Source organism: Drosophila serrata, unplaced genomic scaffold (genome assembly GCF_035046125.1).
Source record: "Drosophila serrata isolate PLE 108 unplaced genomic scaffold, ASM3504612v1 contig_272, whole genome shotgun sequence".
NCBI lineage: Eukaryota > Metazoa > Arthropoda > Insecta > Diptera > Drosophilidae > Drosophila > Drosophila serrata.
The window spans coordinates 7,084,866-7,102,222 of NW_028257170.1; the positions used below are offsets into that span (position 1 = coordinate 7,084,866).

General features: G+C 38.4%; 2 protein-coding genes and 2 long non-coding RNA genes across 5 annotated transcripts; 2 read left to right on the forward strand and 2 right to left on the reverse strand.

Moving 5' to 3' along the window:
- Positions 1-647: 647 nt before the first annotated feature.
- path (solute carrier family 36 member pathetic) lies at positions 648-12,108 on the reverse strand. Of its 2 annotated transcripts, XM_020961033.2 has the most exons (7): positions 11,880-12,108; positions 5,570-5,622; positions 5,431-5,495; positions 3,436-3,531; positions 3,216-3,366; positions 2,194-3,108; positions 648-2,085 (listed from the first exon to the last, which is right to left on the reverse strand). In XM_020961033.2, exons 2-7 carry the CDS (start codon positions 5,582-5,584, stop codon positions 1,918-1,920), a joined length of 1,410 nt encoding a protein of 469 aa, XP_020816692.1. In that variant the 5' UTR covers positions 5,585-5,622; positions 11,880-12,108; the 3' UTR covers positions 648-1,917. The 2 variants fall into 2 exon arrangements, with proteins under 2 accessions (XP_020816692.1, XP_020816693.1); XM_020961034.2 differs by lacking the exons at positions 5,431-5,495; positions 5,570-5,622; positions 11,880-12,108 and adding an exon at positions 3,606-4,151.
- LOC147643524 (uncharacterized) lies at positions 5,286-7,082 on the forward strand. Its single transcript, XR_015271827.1, has 2 exons — positions 5,286-5,534; positions 6,643-7,082. It is a non-coding gene; the product is annotated as an uncharacterized LOC147643524 (long non-coding RNA).
- Positions 12,109-12,762: 654 nt separating the features above from the next.
- Positions 12,763-13,692, forward strand: LOC147643525 (uncharacterized). Its single transcript, XR_015271828.1, has 2 exons — positions 12,763-13,229; positions 13,378-13,692. It is a non-coding gene; the product is annotated as an uncharacterized LOC147643525 (long non-coding RNA).
- A 507-nt stretch (positions 13,693-14,199) lies between these two features.
- On the reverse strand, positions 14,200-17,233 carry LOC110190542 (leucine-rich repeat-containing protein 59). The gene is made up of 4 exons (XM_020961089.2): positions 16,961-17,233; positions 15,922-15,981; positions 15,589-15,855; positions 14,200-15,494 (listed from the first exon to the last, which is right to left on the reverse strand). The coding sequence occupies exons 1-4, from the start codon at positions 17,072-17,074 to the stop codon at positions 14,943-14,945; spliced, it is 993 nt and encodes a 330-aa protein (XP_020816748.2). The 5' UTR covers positions 17,075-17,233; the 3' UTR covers positions 14,200-14,942.
- Positions 17,234-17,357: the final 124 nt, after the last annotated feature.

Consider the following 17,357-nt stretch of genomic DNA (forward strand, 5'->3'; position numbering starts at 1 on the left):
TCCAAGTCAAGGATAACTTGGATGGCTCTTCTGCCCCAGCCATTCCCAGGCCTTTCCAATTTGCATCTTGTCACAGAAGATGACAAGCCAATACCACGACCACGATTTGACAGAAACTCACTCGATCGTGGTCCACATTGGAGGTTACCTAATTGGCCAACAGCCAAATGGCCGAGTTCAATTGCCCGACTCGGCTTGAACTTGCCTTTTTGTGTGTGGGATCCAGCAGCCGGATCGAATTATTTTGGTGAAAATAACATCAAAAGCCCATGTCCATTGCCCACTTGTGACCAATTAACAAATGACTTTTCAGCCGCCGCGCCATTGGCAATTGAAGTTGCTCGATCATGTTTTTATTTCGGCCATTGTGCGGACGGAATGGATATTCCAAAATGATTCGAATCGAGCAAGTGCCACGCGTTGAACCCGCGGGCGCAGAAAGGCAACACAAATCATTCAGGGGCAGTTAGCAAATTTAATTGCTATGGAAGTTTAACAACAATATATATCATAGGTTTAAACATTACCAATGCCTGTAAAAGATCTGTAAAGCAGGAAGTCAAGAAATCAAAGGCCTTAGATCATAGGACATATATAATCCTTCCAGTGTGGTTAATAAAAAACCTCTTAAAGTAAAAGTCACAAACTTTTCATTCTCTGGACATTTTTCAATTTATATCTTTATATTTATATCTTTTTCTTTTGCAGTTTACAATTTAAACATTTTTCAAAAAAGTAAACATTCATATCAATCATTGTTCTTCTCAATATATATAATATGGACAACTCTAAATACTTTTCTGGGCAGATATAGACTTAGAACTCGCTGTGTTCATATTAATATACATATATACAATTGACAGATATACATTTCTGCGTTTAACTCTTTCTTCTATTCATTCATTTTACAAATAAAAATCTGTTTCGTTGTCTACACAGGATTTTAAATGCAAAACAAAATGTTGGTAACTTGCGTATTGTTTATTATTATTTTAGTTTATATAGTTTCGCTAAGTATTGATTTAAGGCTAAAATTAAAATACAAAAATATGTGTGTACATATCATATGAATATCGGGGCAATTCAATGTAACTTAGTGTTATTACTCTGCTAGATTTCGTATAAAAATTGTATTCTCTGAGTAATTTTAGCTCATCATATTTGGAACTGATTTGCAAAAGCTTCTTTACAATATTATTTACTTAGGCTTACCAACTAAACATGCTAAAAATGTTAAATAATGTTGTAGGCAAAACAATTAGCTACAGAACAAAATAAAAAAAAACGACGAGGCGGGGCATGAAATATATTTTTTCAGTTTTGGTTCCTTGCTTTAGTAATACTCTTTTAGAACAGAGAGAAAGGGAAAGGGGAGTGCATCTACGTACAAGTCTTTTTTAGCTCTGTACCAAATCGTACTAAAATCAATAGGAAACTGTGTGTACTATAATTAGTTCTCGACCTAACTAGCTTATGCCCTATATTATATAATTTTGCAGGTGCATTTAAAACGTGCTTAAAACGGCTTAGTTGTTGGTGCCTTCGGGTGAGTCTTTAAGAGTGTAGAAGTAGGCACTCGATCGATCAGTGAATTAGGTAAGTAAATCCCTTTCGGTTCTCAAAACAGACACTAAGCAACAGACAAGAAAAAATGTACAAAATGTGTGGGCGCGCAGTTTTACATCTAACAATAGTTAGATGATCTTTCTCTCTAGGAAGCGGAGCCTCTTCTCTCCTAAACTCGTGCCTCCGGCTTTCTATATATATATATATATGTAATATATAGTAGGTGTGTTGTTGGTTGGTGTGTTGTATATATAATAAATATACGCTCCCGGCTGTAAAGCACTTGGCTTTTCTCTCAAATCCTTATGGGTTTTGCACCTTATGTGCAAGAGATTTTAATCAGCGTTCAACTTATTCCGGTGCTGGATCTTGATAGGCTTTAACAATATCCTTGATGGCCGCCAGGGAACCAAATACCAGGGCTCCAATGCCGCAGGCTGTGATCAGAATGTTCTTCCACAGGATCCAGTTGTATTTACCGAATCCAGTCTCCCAGTGGACAATCAGCTCGATGACAACCTGGTAAGAATAAATATTTTAGAGTTAGTTGAGAATATTAAAAGGATAGAAAGAAAACGAGAGAGGAATATGATCTATCTAATTTTAACACATTTAACTTCAACTCACCGGAAAGATCAATCCCAGAATGGAGAAGCAGAAGGCACCAATCAATCCCATGAAGGGTCCTATCTTGGGCACAGCCACTGCAAGCACAACGGCGGCTGTTACCATCACTGTGCGCAGCACATAGTTGACCAGAGTTGGACGCTTCTTGCACTTGTCCTTGATGCCATCCCAAATGATCTCAAGGCACACAAAGAACTGCAGTCCAAATGTGCAATAGACGGCCAGGGAAATGAGCAGCTTCACCGCCTGGGCGGGCCACTCTTCGATGGGCAGATTCAGGGTGATACTCTCCTGGGTGACGGCACCGTAATGCAGATAGCCAAGGAAACCGAGCAGCATATAGATGAGGGTAACGCCGGACATACCCTGGCTGAGCACACCGCAAATGCCAAGGAAGCTCTGCGGCGTCTTCATGTTGTTCTCCAGCGGCATCACCACACCGATGGCCTCCATCGCAAAGATGGTAATCGAGAAGAACTGAGGAAGGGTTCCCCATACCACATAGTTTCGCTCAGGCAGTGGTGGCAGATCCTGGACGAGGTAATAGAACGTAATGCCCAGTCCCAGGCCCATGAAAACATTGGCCACCATCGAGACGGGCGCCAGGTACTTGAGATTCGGTACCCAGGCGATCAGGATCATGGGTATCAGCATCGCACAGATGAGCATACGCAGAGAGATCGCCGTGCCTGTCCAGTGGGCAATCAATTGCTCAAAGTTCGAGGCCACAATGACGGTGTACACCGAGCAAGTGCCAAAGTAGGTGAGGAAGAGTCCAAACAGGATGGAGAACTTGGCAACGGGCGCAAAACCACGGCACCATTTTGGTCCCTTCTGGAAAGCAGCCTCAGCGATCTCGGCAAATGTCATCTTAGTGCGGCGAGTCCTGTAATACAGCTTGTGACCGCATTTCACCTGCAAGGAGGAGGGAGTTTATTAGAATTTTTCATATTTTTTGAACCTTTAAAAGATTTTCCTGAATTACAAATAACTTTCTTGGAAAACCCTTGACTAAAACTTACCAGAATGTAACTGCAGTGCGTGCAAATGAAGGCTGTGAAGATGGTGGCAAAGATACCCATGACAATACCAGAGCACATAAAGGCAAATGGCATACCCAGAATGCCAGTGCCCAGAGAAGCCTTAAGCAAATGCGTAAGAGTTTCATTATCACTAAAAAAAAGGAAATGTTAAATAAGATAATTAAACGAAATATATATATTGAAGAAGTATTAAACTTACGTGGTGGGATGTTCATTTTCCCGCAGTGCGAACGGATCAAAATCACTGTTAGCCAAGGCCTGCTCGGCATCTGATTTGCGGGGCTGGATCTTGTACCTGAAACATTAAAGATAGTACACATATTTAGTAAGGGAATATCCTTGGGTAATTGGAGTTTCTGAAATGGCCACCTTAGCTCCACAGTGGTGGGTTCTAAGTCACTACTCATTGTCATTGCCAAGCTGGTGGGCTTCAGTCCGATCGATTGTCTGTGCAAAACTAAAGCTCTGCTCCCAATTGTAACCGTTTCTTATATATGCTGACAGTGAAATTCTCTTGCCATGGAATTGCTGCATCTGCAATTACAGCTGTCGGCCGTCTTGGCTTGCAGAAGTCGGCTCATAATACTAAATACTACACTTGTAACTTAATGTCGGCGAAAAAAACCTCTACTGCTGCTGCAGACAGAGCATTTTCCGATCCGAATTTGGCAAGGCGGCCTCTGATTGGCCTGACTTGGCCAATTGACGGACTCTCGATGGATTCCGAGCCATATTCCCAGAGTGCCTGACTCGCTGCGCCCGTTTGGTTGCATCAGCCATAAAAGAAAAGAAAACCTCAGCCTGGCCTTATGCTGGAGAAGTTTTAAAAACAAGATAAATCTACTTTTAAGTCTTCCTCAAAGTATGCTAGCTATTTTTTAAAAACTTAAAAACTGGGAGTAGAGATTAATGTTGAAAAAATGTGCACATAAAACGATGTTTAAAACTGTGTTAGGAATTAATTTAGGTAGTAGTACCAGGATTACTTTATATATTATACATCTAAATAGGCTTAGATCCCTTAGATAGCCTAGCCCATAAAAGAACTATGTATAAAAATAAATATACATCAACTTTGATTACTATAGACAGCTCAAACTATTTCTAACATTCAAACACAGTAGTATAATATAACTTTTAAGTACCTATTACTACAAATACCGGATCTACTATATTATTTAAATGACAGTGCATTTAATTTCAGCACTAACTAGACTGCTACTGATTATTGCTGATATTTAAAACCCTTTCTCAAATTTAATTGCCGCAAAAATAAACGACGCTCAGAGTATATAAATTACACATGTAGAATAACAAGAAAAATATGCGATTATTTTTTTTCACTTAAAAGACTTCCTATCAGTTCAAGAACACCTCAGGTTATCAGTGTTAATTCATTGGTTTCCATCTATAAGTACTATATAATGCAAAATCATCAAAATAAGTTTACAAATAAAAAACATTTAATGGAAATTAATATAATATTTTTAGACTTCCACTTGGGGGGTAAAGTTCGAAGCATTATGAAAGTCATCTTGTGGAAATTATGGGAAGATCTACACGTGTTAAGGCTTAGATATTTGTCATACGATTTACTTATTTATTTCACGCTTTTGACGAACTGTTTTCGCTTTGTGTTCAGTTTTCTTGTTTATTTCCCGCTGACAATAATATTTGCATGTAAAGGCATCGAAAGATCATCAGCATCCAATTTGCATGCATCTATATTTGTCAAACGTCAGCAGATAAATATTTTGAAAATTTGTACGCCCCCCTGAGATATCTTGAAAACTTGAATTGGTTTTCGAATCAATTTCTACTGCGTTCTATAAGGTAGGAATTTCCATTGAGCTTACGTGATTTGTGCTTATTAGAAAGCAAAAGACGACTTGATTATAGAGCTACTACTAGTTATCTGGTTAGTTTGACCTTAGTGATAGCCGAGTCAAAGGTATAATAATCGGAGACTGGAAAATATTTCAGTGTAATTGATAATGGCACGTATAATTGTAATCAATCTGAACTAGGCAGAGTTCCTCTGCCATTTTTAGTCAATTTAGAGCTGTCGTCGGCATCAAAGGCCAATTAGCGAGACGGCAAAATACTAATCTACTCGTAAAGTTAATTGGCAAACATGCCACACCGGCAGAGCAATTTAGGGGATATATTTTTAGCACTCTGACCAGACACTCACATTTTCTTTCCATCTCCAGGCAGGAACTGTTCCATTTCCTGGGGCGCATGCTTGGCGCCGCCATCCTATAAAGAATATAAGAAAAGAATTTCAATTAATAAAAGGTAATTGCTTGATTGAAGCTTCAAGAAACACTTACCACAATGTTAACCATTTTGTAGGCTGCTTTGTGTTTCCCTCAGTGTAAGAGAGCTGAAACAGGGAAGAGGAAAAGGGAATATTAATACTTTCTCGCATTTAGAATTCTAAAATTTTAAGTTGAATAGTGAAAAAGAAACTAGAAACAATTGTATATATATATATTCCTTCTTTTCTTTTACATTTTCTTGAAAACATTTTTAAGTAGAGTTCTTTCTTTAGTTTTTCTTTAAAGATATATTAAATACTTGCTATATATTTTCACATCTTTTACCCAAATCTCGCATTCTTAATTACTATTTCATTAAATACAAAACTTTCCCCCCTTGTATATCTAAAAAAGTTTGGTGTCAATTGATTTAATAACGAATTTTAATTGAGATTGTGGGGCCCAGACGACACTTTAGAAATCAATCTGGTTATTTCCAGACCCAAACTAATAGATTCCCCTTTATTATTAAGTAAACGAGATGGGGAGACAGCACACAGCAACTCATGATTTGATTTAATTGTCCGCGATTTGTTCCAATATAATATAGGAAAGTTCAATTCCCCGACTTTAATTGTTTTGTGCGACTCACTTTCAATTCAAGGCTTTTAATTTATGTATATGAATTGGAATTTTTCGGCAATTTGTATGCAAATTTCTGAGTGGAGGAAGCAATTGAACATAATTTCGCTCACTTAAAAACCTGCACGCCCTAATGAGTTTTTATTTTTAGTCGCAGCAACAGAGGAAAGCAAAGTGAGCTGTGTGTATTGACGATGACATATTTCGGTTAATTGGATTCTTGGCTTTTTGCGTTTCAGTTCTATTATTAATCCGTTAAATCGCAGTCACATGTGCCATTTTTCACACAGTAAATAAATATGTGGGATATCAGGTTGGGGGAGGTCTGTACTTTGAACAGAGAGTCCACTTGTACTCTGACTTAATAACCTTTTAAGAACTCCCATTAGGGGGTTATCTATTGCGTCTCCGACTATTTCCATGTCACGCTACTGACAAATGGCATTATTATTTATGTGCATACATTTGTTTTCTTTCCTTTTTAATTTCTTTGCATATATCAGCTTTCAACTTGGTCGCTCTCAGACGCTGCGTAGACAGTTTCGGATGTCAATAGCTTGGCTTTTTGTGGCCGTTTGTTTTGGCCATGTTTCGCCGCTGATTTGGCGGAATTTACGCCATAGCTACACGGTTGAATGACCTCTCCACCTCCCCACTTGACTTGGCCTGACCTCTGCCCCCGGCCAAGGCTCTCTGCCGGAGATAAGCCACCTCTCTGAAGGGTCCACAATGGAAGCTAAGTAGTCTGCTTTTACAGCCATTTACTGCAATCGGAAGGACCAAGGCTTTCATATAGTTTACCTTATCTAAGCGTAACGTCATCGACAAATCACACACATGGCACTCCAATACCTCGATAAGATATGGAACACATCGAACATCATTATCGTTCAATGAATGAATAAATAATAATAAAAAAAAACTGTTCTGAGAGAACACCAAATGCTCACACACAATATTTTTTTTTTTGGCAACAAACTACAGAATGAAAGAACCTTCACCTAGTGAATGTTGGCATACATTTTGGTAGTATTTTGTTTTAGTTTTTTGCCATTTGTTGTTAGTGTTTTTAGTGCTTCGATATTTTTAGTGTTAGCCGTTTGTCATGCCAAATGTATGCTTTTATCGCCCATAGTTTTCACAGCTTTTCCCCAAAAACCAGCACGAACTGGTTTCTCTGATTGATCGGAAGATATGTATATACGATTGTATATATGTTATGTGCTTGTCTAGGCATTATCATTCCTTTCGATTGCGTGAGTCGAGAGCATGACACGGCCAAAATCGAAAACTAAACAAATATACAGAGAGAAACACCGACATTTCGGCGAAAATTGCCAAAAACTATAACGATTGCATCATTTCAATTGAAATCCATTTACTTTTTCTTTTACTTTTTCACACTTGATAGTTTATTGGCCTTTTTATTTGGTGAAACTATTGGTAATCTTTAAGTTTACAAGTTTCTATAATAGTTATTAGATTTTATAGGCGGCCTCTGGAATAACTTATAACAAAATAAAGTATTTTTTTATTATGTCAATGATCTCTTCAATATTTTTTAAACATTTAAGATTTTATCATTTCTTTTCCCATTTATCACCTTAATGATAGGTGTTAATGTTTTCTTATAATATTCTGACAACCATTACAATGTATCTGCCTCGAAAACAAACTGCCAATTAGAGGGAATATCTTTCAAGAATTATTATTATTGTTTTTCAAGAACTTTTCTATATTTAATCTTGACCAATTATCACCTTCTCGTCAGACGTGACAGATCACTAAAAGTCGATTCCGAGAACCTTGAAAATCAACATTTCTGAGCAATGTGAAATGTAAAATATGTATAGAGCAAGTAATGCCACATTATTGGTATGCTTTGGGATAAACATAAAACTGCAAAATGAAAATAAATAATATTGTTTATGGCATGCCTCATGTGGGAGGCGTGAGAATCACAGAAATCTCTCTGAAAAAATGCAACAACATTTGTCTGGCATAAATCCCTGCTCTTTAGGGGTTCTCTCTGGTTCTCTTGGCATCTCACGGAATCTCTATTCAGCAGCATCAGTGTCGTGCTGAGAGTAAAAATTTGGATTTAGCCAAAAACCCACCCGGTCGAGCCCCTCACACAGTCTGTGGCCTAAACCACGTGTTTCTACATTGTTGCTCTGAGTTTATTTTTAAAAAAGGACACCAGACGACATCAGTTTAGTCCTTCCAATTAATGACATACATATATTGAAATGCCCCATTAGTTAAATATTACCACTGTATCATAATAATATGCTTCCAAAAAATGAGTGAAAAATACAAACAACTTAACTCACTGTGTAATCATGAAACCCAACCCTTCCTTTTGAGGCGATAATGGTGCCATATCCGAGCATGTTCTGCGTAAGCAAAACACGATACTCTCATTTTCTGGGGAATATATTGTGTTTGGCTCTAAGATCTTTAACATCTGTTTATATTTAGCCTCAAGTTCATCCCGACAACGACGTTGTCGATGTGCTGCAAAGCTTTTCTATTATTTCGTCAGCCAAATGAGTAAAGTTTTCTTTTTTGGACTCGTGGAATGCATGTTGCATGGGGTTTGTCATAGGAGTTGACTCTCCTTATCTAATTGTGCTACCCCTTGGATGAGTTACATTTATATTTATTTACTTTTAGGGGAAGCAAAAAATTTTCCAGCTCAGCAAAAAAAAAAAAAAAATTGTATGTTCGTTTTGAGGTTTCCGGTGAACTTTTATAGATAGTGAAACAATGATTCTTGGAACCCAACCCCAAGGTTATGTCTTTGGAAACTTGGACTGATGATAAGAATATTATTTCCAAAAACATGTCTCCTCTAATAGGTTTAAATCACTCTTTGGTGCATTTTTATAAAGGTAAGCCCTTCACTACAATAAATATATTAAAACTATTTTTATTTCCCAACTGGACGGTTTTAAACGGTTTTTGAATACCTTTTTTAGTGCTCTAGTTAAAATAATTGTTTTTCCTATACATTTTTCTATTTTAACTGACCTTTTGTAAGTTCCCCTGAATAGATTTTTAAATCTCTCTAAATAATATTTGCGCAGCTGTGAGTTCAATGTTTCATATTCGCTCAAAGATCATTTTAGCTGGCCCAGATTTACGTCACTAGAAAAGCGTACCCCAACCTCCGTTTACGAATATGAATATATAATTAACCCGTGTCGTTTCAATGAGAAACTGCTGATTAAATAGAGCCTCGAATAAGCTTCTACAAAGTCTTATAGTTCCTTATCAGTAACTGTCTGTCGTAACTACCAGCTCCTCCTCCATGCGCTGTTATCATTAGTTGTAAATGCAATTCTCCTGGTGTTTGAGGTGTTTAAAATAATTAACAACAATTGAAGGGTTTGCATGCGGTCATTGCATAACTTTATATTTGATAACAACGCACGCAAACCGACACAAAGGTCACAGTATCGTTCAAGATAATAAATATATGAATATGGTTCTCATATTTTTGGAATTTTGGGTAATTATCGTGGTCTTTTTTTTTATTGGAAAGTACGTTTATTGACGACTGCCGTTCAATGGTCCAATCGATTTGGGTAACAAATATTCGATAAAGAACACCGACCGACCTCCTCAGGTGTTACGGAAATTAGTTGCGTCTAAAAATAAATCAATTTCTGTCCGCAAAGAAGGCGGTCAAGTGTAATGTCTGGTTGGCAAATTGCGCAAATGGTGCAAATGTGGACAAATCGGCGGGAAATGGAGGAGGAAATAGGCGGAAAAGATGGATGACACAAGATTGACAGCACAAGAATAACAGTAAACAACAAGACAAAGAGTGTCTGTTGCAGGATAAGAATGGGGCAAAGACCCATCGCTAATATGTCCTTACATCACACACATCTTGTGTTTACAAAAAAAAACCTCTTAAACCTGGGAATCATTTTCCAATAACCTTCTTTTCTGAAATCAATTTGCTCTCATTGAGTTTATTTCTGCATTCAACAGTTTTATTATCTCGTGGGTAAATTTAACTTGGCCTTATGAGATTTAAACCATTTTCAAACCTTGTTAAAATAGGTTTCCGACTAAATATACATATATTCCCTAATCCCAAACGAGGCCATAAATGAGATTTATTCTTGGAATATGTCAAATGTCTTAAGGGCAGCTGCTCCCACGCAATCAACAGTTGCAGCCCACGCTGTCTCCCTTTTCTATGTATGTTCTTCTTTTTTTTCTATCTTTATCTCTCTCTAAACCCCCCCCCCAGTAAAAGTTCTACATTATTTTTTACACAGTAGCCTTGCCTTCTTCGGACTCCAATCTCTGACGTCACAGTTTTACTGCGTCTTTGGCTTTGCCTTGTAAATTTTCTGCCATGTTAATTACCAACAACGACAATATAGCACCAAAATCAATAACACAACTACAAAATGCGCGTGTAATGAAGGAAAATGGTTAACGGTAAAGATAGAGCACAAGACAGACGGGCACACCTCAGTTGGAAAAGTAGTTAGACACGGGAAACATATTTCGAGTTTAAAAATTGTAATTAAAAATTTTAAGTTTTCAAGAAAAAATTAATTATTGGAATGGGAACGAAAACCATTTATAGCAAAATGTTGTTATAATTTTTGTTATAACCACAAATCTAGAAGAAAAGTTCATGAACTAGCACCCATTTCTTTGCGTGTACCATATGAAGTCTCGAGTGTTTCGATTTCTTTCGGTGCACCCATCCCATTTTGGCCTGAATTCAGCCATTTGGCCATGTCCTTGATGAGTCAGTTAGACTCTGGGTGTTCCAACGGGTGGGTGCACTTTTCCGCGTGGGTGTTGTGTGAGGTAATTGCATTGACATTTGACGTGTTTGAAACAGAGATGGCTTCGATAGCGGATGCCGGATGGTTAGATAGTAATGAGTGCTTCTCCGGCACACAGAAATATTTTGTGTCTTCGGTCCGCTGGCATTGTTGAGTGAACTTTCCCTTGGCTAAGTGCTCAATTACTGTTAAATTACGTATTGCAATGCGGCGCGAAACGTGGAACATCAGCAAGTCAAATGGGGGAAACCTATACGCAGCCATTGAACTATCGCATAAACAAACAACATTAACTGCAGTGGAGTGATTGGAGAAAAAGGCGCGCACTCGGGAAAATGCTAATTTCCCATTCATGTTTCGAAGAAAAGCAGAACCGAAAAAGAGACTAAATTTAATTGCCAGCAATGCAAATAATAACGGAGCAGGTGCAACGTATGCATTCGTTAACGTCGCCGTCACACTGCACGCGTGTCCAACCGAAAATAAAGAACGTTTATTATTAGCCTCTTTCGTTCTTTTCCTGTCTTTATGCTTTAGTTTTTGTAACTGTCGAAAATGTGTCTGGTTCTTTGAAAAGGTTTCGTGTTTAATTGTCGTGTGCACATACAGTTATAATTGACACTGGCTGCGGCGCTATTTCTGGTCCGCTGAAGCCGCCTTTTTTGTGGTTTCCACACACAACACTTTTTGACAATGCCGATTTGTTAAATATATGTTCTCGTTCTTCGATTTGAATTTATTCGACTACATAACACATGTGGCTGCACTTCTGCCTATGCTATTTTCAGACGAAACCCAAATTTTCAGCCATGTGCTCGTCGGCGCCTCGCCCTCTTCGCTTCCTTTCCCCATCGAGCCTTTGGCTTGCGAGTGTAGTTTCCAGTTTTCAAAAACGCCGCTGATTTTACTGTATTGCTTACTTTTCTCTTCCTTTTATCGCCGCACTGTACTGCACGAGCGGCCGCGTATTCTATCACTTCACCTGCCTTGAAAAGGTGTTGTTTTACTAAATATAATGCCAACAGTTCAATCCAAAAATCGGAAGCTCCCGCGAACTGCTCGACGGCAAAAAATTAACTGTAAAGAGCGCGGCTGGCGGCTCACTTAAATACGCGCCCAGCGAGCGACTCGAGAGAGCCCGCCAAAAACGCAGCCGGCTCGCTCTTAGAATCTAGCTATATTGCTGTTAGATCTGACGGTTTTCGGACTGCGATATTTCTTTTTAAAATAACGGAAGGTTAATTAAAAAACATTTTTATTTATAATCTAGAGGTCCCAAATTATTATTTTTTTTTATTATTTTTATTAATATATGCGATTATAGTCTATCTAGCTATATTGCTGTTAGATCTGACGGTTTTCGGACTGCGATATTTCTTTTTAAAATAACGGAAGGTTAATTAAAAAACATTTTTATTTATAATCTAGAGGTCCCAAATTATTATTTTTTTTTATTATTTTTATTAATATATGCGATTATAGTTACATTTAAGTTTAAATTAAAGAAAAATAGTGGATAGCGGTAAAACCGTTTCAGTTTCGATTTAGCAACAAATATATAAGAACCCTATATAATTCATAAAAGTTCCGAAACTAGCCAAACAATCTTTTACATCAAACAAAAAATTTTGATTGATGAAGAAATTTCTAAAGATCTTTTCAACGTGTTTCAAAATTAAGTTCGATATTATAAATATTGTACAAATATTAACATTAAATAAATATGTATCTAATTAATAGTCTTATTTCCCTGTACTTGGTTTCATTTTAGCTTCTATTCTCCAGTTTCTCCTTCTGTTTCAGCTCGAATTTCTTCTATTTCCATTTTGGGTGTTTTATGGCTAAATACGCCACACTGCTGAGAGGTCAGGGAAAAGGTAAGAGCTGAAGAGAACCTAAAACCATGAATAGCCGGCAAGAGAGGATGTCGATTTTATGATAAAAGAAAGAAAGAAAAAGGACTCTGAAGAGACAAAGGATAACGTCGAAGATGCGCTGAATTAAGGGAGAGCGGTGAGAGCGAGTAAGAGAGACCGAGAGGGAGAGGGAAAGGGGTCTTCTTCATCTTCTTTGGCTGACGAAATTAAAGTCGAGTTTTCATAAGCGTGGCAAATGTTTTCAACTTCATCTTTATTGGAGGGAACACGAAACTTTAAATTGCAGACACGGCTGAGCGGCGACATCCTTTCGGCCAAGAAATAGATAAGCGCCGTTGCATCAGCTTTTTGGGCTGTAGTTTCAGATTCTAAGAACCAAATGCACGAACATATGTAAATATTTATTTATCCAAGCTTTTGCCTACTCACGATGGTTTACTAATAATAATTGCCTCCCACCCTAACATGCCTACGTCATCGTTCTACAACTTTCTATTGATGAAATTCACTTTGGCACACGGAACCGGTTTGTTTCTGCAAGTCATTTATCAATTATTTGCGATATGCGAATGAAGTGATTACGTAGAGACACCGAAATCAACACAGGGATAATGATTCCGAAGAAAATAATACAAATACCCTTTAAGGGATAATTATAATTTGAACACGAGAAGAGTCAGACAATATCCACTATCCCTAGGTACTATTATATAATGAAAACTATCTGTTTTAAAATTACTTTCAATTTATTAAACATTCAGATAAGTAATATATATACTATACTATACTATTCCAAATAAAAGTTCACGAGAGAGTGCCGTTAGAGTGTGTAGTACTGTCTTAGATTGTATCACAATCAACCGACAAAGTATTTATTAAGAAATATTTAGCTAAACATTTATTTTAATTAATAGCCTGCCTTTAGGTTTCAAGCCTTATCGAGTTCCTATAGAAAGGCTTTAAATAACGCAAATTCTGCTTGGTTATTTATTATAATCTAAAGGGGGAAAAAACAAATAATATGCAAAAACACATAGTATAAATAGATTGCCGGAGCGTTTAATATTTATATGGAATAAAAAAATAAATGATAAGGACACTCGCGTGCCTACCCTGGGGGCCATAAATATAATATAAGATAACCAAGTTGGCCAACTCTCGTAGATAAGCATAAATTCGAACGGGGCTATAATTGAAATTAGTTTTATTAACAATTTCCTGAGGACTTGAAATGAATTTGAAAGCCGACATCCTAGATAATCAATATAAATTACTCGTATCTCTGGACTTTACGGACGTTGGGACCTGGAAATAAATATATTTTTAAACGAACGCAGAATAAAAAATAAGGAAAACCGAACTATTTATTAAAAGGTAAAACTTTATTCCAAAAACCTTCTTCTTTTACAATTCAGTTATTTAAAATTCACAAAAAATCATATGAAACCGCTTGAATAAACCAAAGTTTCGCTTTAAAAACTATGAGATTTTCAATCTACAAAATGTTCAATAGTCGGGGCTAACATGACTACTATTTGAGCTTGAGATTTAAATAATAAAAGGGAAAATTGCACAAGATATTCTTACAATAGATTTATTTTATTTTATATATGGTGTGGATGCTGATTTGATTCGATCTGAGAGATGTGGACATATGTATATCTTAAGAGGATGCCTGTTCTGACTGTGTCTGTAGTTTCTATGCATTGGCCAGTTTTGAACTGCCATTCAGTTACTATTGAGTTGAGCTTGAGCTATAGATAAGATTCATCTGAGTTGAGTTGAGTTAAGTTGAATGATTGAGTGTAGTTAGTGGTGTCTTTCGAGTGGCCTATCTTCATCTGCGGAGTGTGCGCGGTTCTCTTGTTTAAATCTCTTGTAAATCTCCTGTCAATGGACGTACTTTCTTAGAGTCTATGAAATCAAATGGCAGTGCATATTACACATAATGGTATATCAAAGTTGCAGTCGTATAACTCGGTTCAGGTGGTCTACACGTATCCCAAAAATTGTCCCGCCTCCACACACGCGCTATGCATCCGAATTTTGTTTATCGATTCCTTCTATTTGAAGCCCAGCGCCCTAAGGCTTCAAATAAATGAATCGTCAGTGCTCCTCGGGCGGCGTTCGGAACTCCGAGATCCAGTCGGTGACGCGCAGCCGGAAGATTTCCGTTTTGGTTAGAATCCAATCACGGTACTGGTGCGGTATATACTCCACAAGCTTGTCGGCGATGTCCGGATTCTTAAACATAATCATGTATATGATCAGCACATTCACGATGAAGAGGATGAGAAACATCATCAGGGACGAGAGAGCGGCTTTCGAGAGCAGGTTCACCCAGGAGCCGCCCTTGTTGGAGTTTCGTTTCTTTTGATTGCTCTTCTGGTTGGATTTCCCTCCAGCTACTGCACCTGATGCCGAGGATCCACCTCCGGCATTCACTGGTTTGATTGTCAGCTCATTATCGCCAGTTCCGGCAAGTTTTTTGGCTTTCGCTTTTTTATTGTTGGGCTTTTGTGACTTCTTGCCACCAGCCCCACCGCCGTTTGACTGGACAGAGCCTGCATCCCCAGCTCCCGCCATTTGCAACGTCTCCTGTGCGGCCAAACGTTCGCGTTCAATGAATTCCGGCTTGTAGTTGGCGCAGATGCTGACCTGGAAAATGGGAAAATTGCAAAACGTTAGATTTTGAAAATATGAGCCAAGCTGTGCCACTCGAGAGCCAGCCCTTAGCTCAAGGGCCACTTACCGTATTCTTGGCCGCCTGTTGGCAGTCCTTTTGCGTTGAGCAGCGACCCACAATCTTCTCCCAGGCGGGCGTCAGGGGATTCCCCTTCAGATCCAAGTATCGCAAACGACGCAACTGACCAAAGCTAATGGGCAGGTGCTCCAGGCAGTTGTTGTACAGGTCCAAGTGGCGCAGCTGTTCCAGCTGGCCAAAGTCCTCAGGCAGGAAGCGTATTTGATTCTTGCTCAGATCCAGCCGCACCAAACGCGTTAGTATGGTGAAGTTTTTCTAAATGGCATTTAGTAAGAAGTGTTACTAGGTGTTCACTGGTGTTTTTCAATGGGCTATACTTACTCCCAGGTTGACCAGGCGATTGCTGGACAGATCTAAAACGGTGACGCGCTTGAACGAAGCCTGTGAAGCACAAAGACAAACTGAGACTGAGAGGTAGTGGCAAAAACATGACCGAAAAAAGAAACCCCCGAAAAAAGTAGCTGCCCTAAAAATCCCTTTCTTAAATATTATACCACTTGTATTATTTTCTGGAAGGGTATAATGAGTTTTGGGTGAACTGTTAATAATTATATTTCAGAATGTTATTTATAACGTTTCGATCATCACACTGTATCTCACATAATTTAAATATAGCATTTAACCAGCTTTTCATTTATCGCAATAAAACCATAATTTAAGGTCAATAAAACTCAATGCAGAGAACTAATTGTCTGTAGAATTTATAAAAATTTACATTTATGTTTATCTACGTTAATAATTACTGAGTATATGTTTACTTTACTTGTTTGTACTTTACTTATTTATTTTATTATTTATGCATTACAAAAGAATTATTATTTCGATTTCTATAAATTGAAAAGAACACAAAGGCCTAAATAAGTTTAAACGGCGTTCATAAAATGCAATTAGGTGAAATTAAAAATCAATCACACGGTATCAAACAGTCGTACACTCAACGAATAATTATTTCGTGTTTTTTTTTGGCAACCTTCCCGAGTCGCTGAGGGGTGGCAAAGACCAAAAATCAACCCCCTCGAGCAATTTCGGTTGCATTTTCAACCACACACACACATACTCAAAAACACACTCGAGTGAAGGGGTAGCACAGGAGGTGGGGGTAGAAGAGAAGAGAGACGAGAGGAAGTCAGCGTTAATTGCAAGCCAGCCGGCAGAACAACAACGAAAGCGAGAGGCCGAGAGGAAGTGGAGCTTGCTCGCCCCATCTCGCTCCTGCTGTTTGCGAAAGCGAGACAGCCGGTGACTAGACATCCGCCAGACACGAGGCATGGCACCAAGGTGGAGTGAGAGGGGCCTATTACAGACAGAGATGGCCCAGGAGCTGGGTGCTAATTACTGCCGCTGCTGCACTTGTACTTACAATCTCCCGCACCGGTATCTCGCTTAACTCGGAGAGGCTTAGATCGCAGGACTCGTCCACCACCCGTTCCTTGACGTTCACCTTCACCTTCGCCTTGTCGCCGGCCTTCGGCATTTTTGCGGCTATTTATTCGCCACAACTTATGATTTGATTTGGTTTCAGCTGTTAGCTTCTCCCTGCCTGTTTTCTGTTGTTTATGCGAAGAGTGACTTTTTTTGAAAGCCCGGTTTTGTGAGAATGGCAATTTGATGGGCGGTTTTATCGATAAAGCTCCGAAAATAACATACGTCACATGCTTAGTGGGAGTTTTTTAGCAAGCCTTCCCATCTGGTCACACTTCATTCCAAGGTTTAAAAAATTAGTTAAGTTTTCTATAAAAAATCAAGCGTTTTAAAAG

Bases quoted from the DNA above. Each gene is read 5' to 3' on its own strand.
- LOC110190542 (XM_020961089.2), bottom strand. From the start codon at position 17,074: ATGCCGAAGGCCGGCGACAAGGCGAAGGTGAAGGTGAACGTCAAGGAA. The intron at 15,856-15,921 runs GTAAGTATAGCC...AATGCCATTTAG, and splicing joins ATCGCCTGGTCAACCTGGGA to AAAAACTTCACCATACTAAC. The intron at 15,495-15,588 runs GTAAGTGGCCCT...CCCATTTTCCAG, and splicing joins AACAGGCGGCCAAGAATACG to GTCAGCATCTGCGCCAACTA.
- path (XM_020961033.2), bottom strand. The intron at 3,367-3,435 runs GTAAGTTTAATA...CCTTTTTTTTAG, and splicing joins GAAAATGAACATCCCACCAC to TGATAATGAAACTCTTACGC. The intron at 3,109-3,215 runs GTAAGTTTTAGT...TCCTCCTTGCAG, and splicing joins CGCACTGCAGTTACATTCTG to GTGAAATGCGGTCACAAGCT.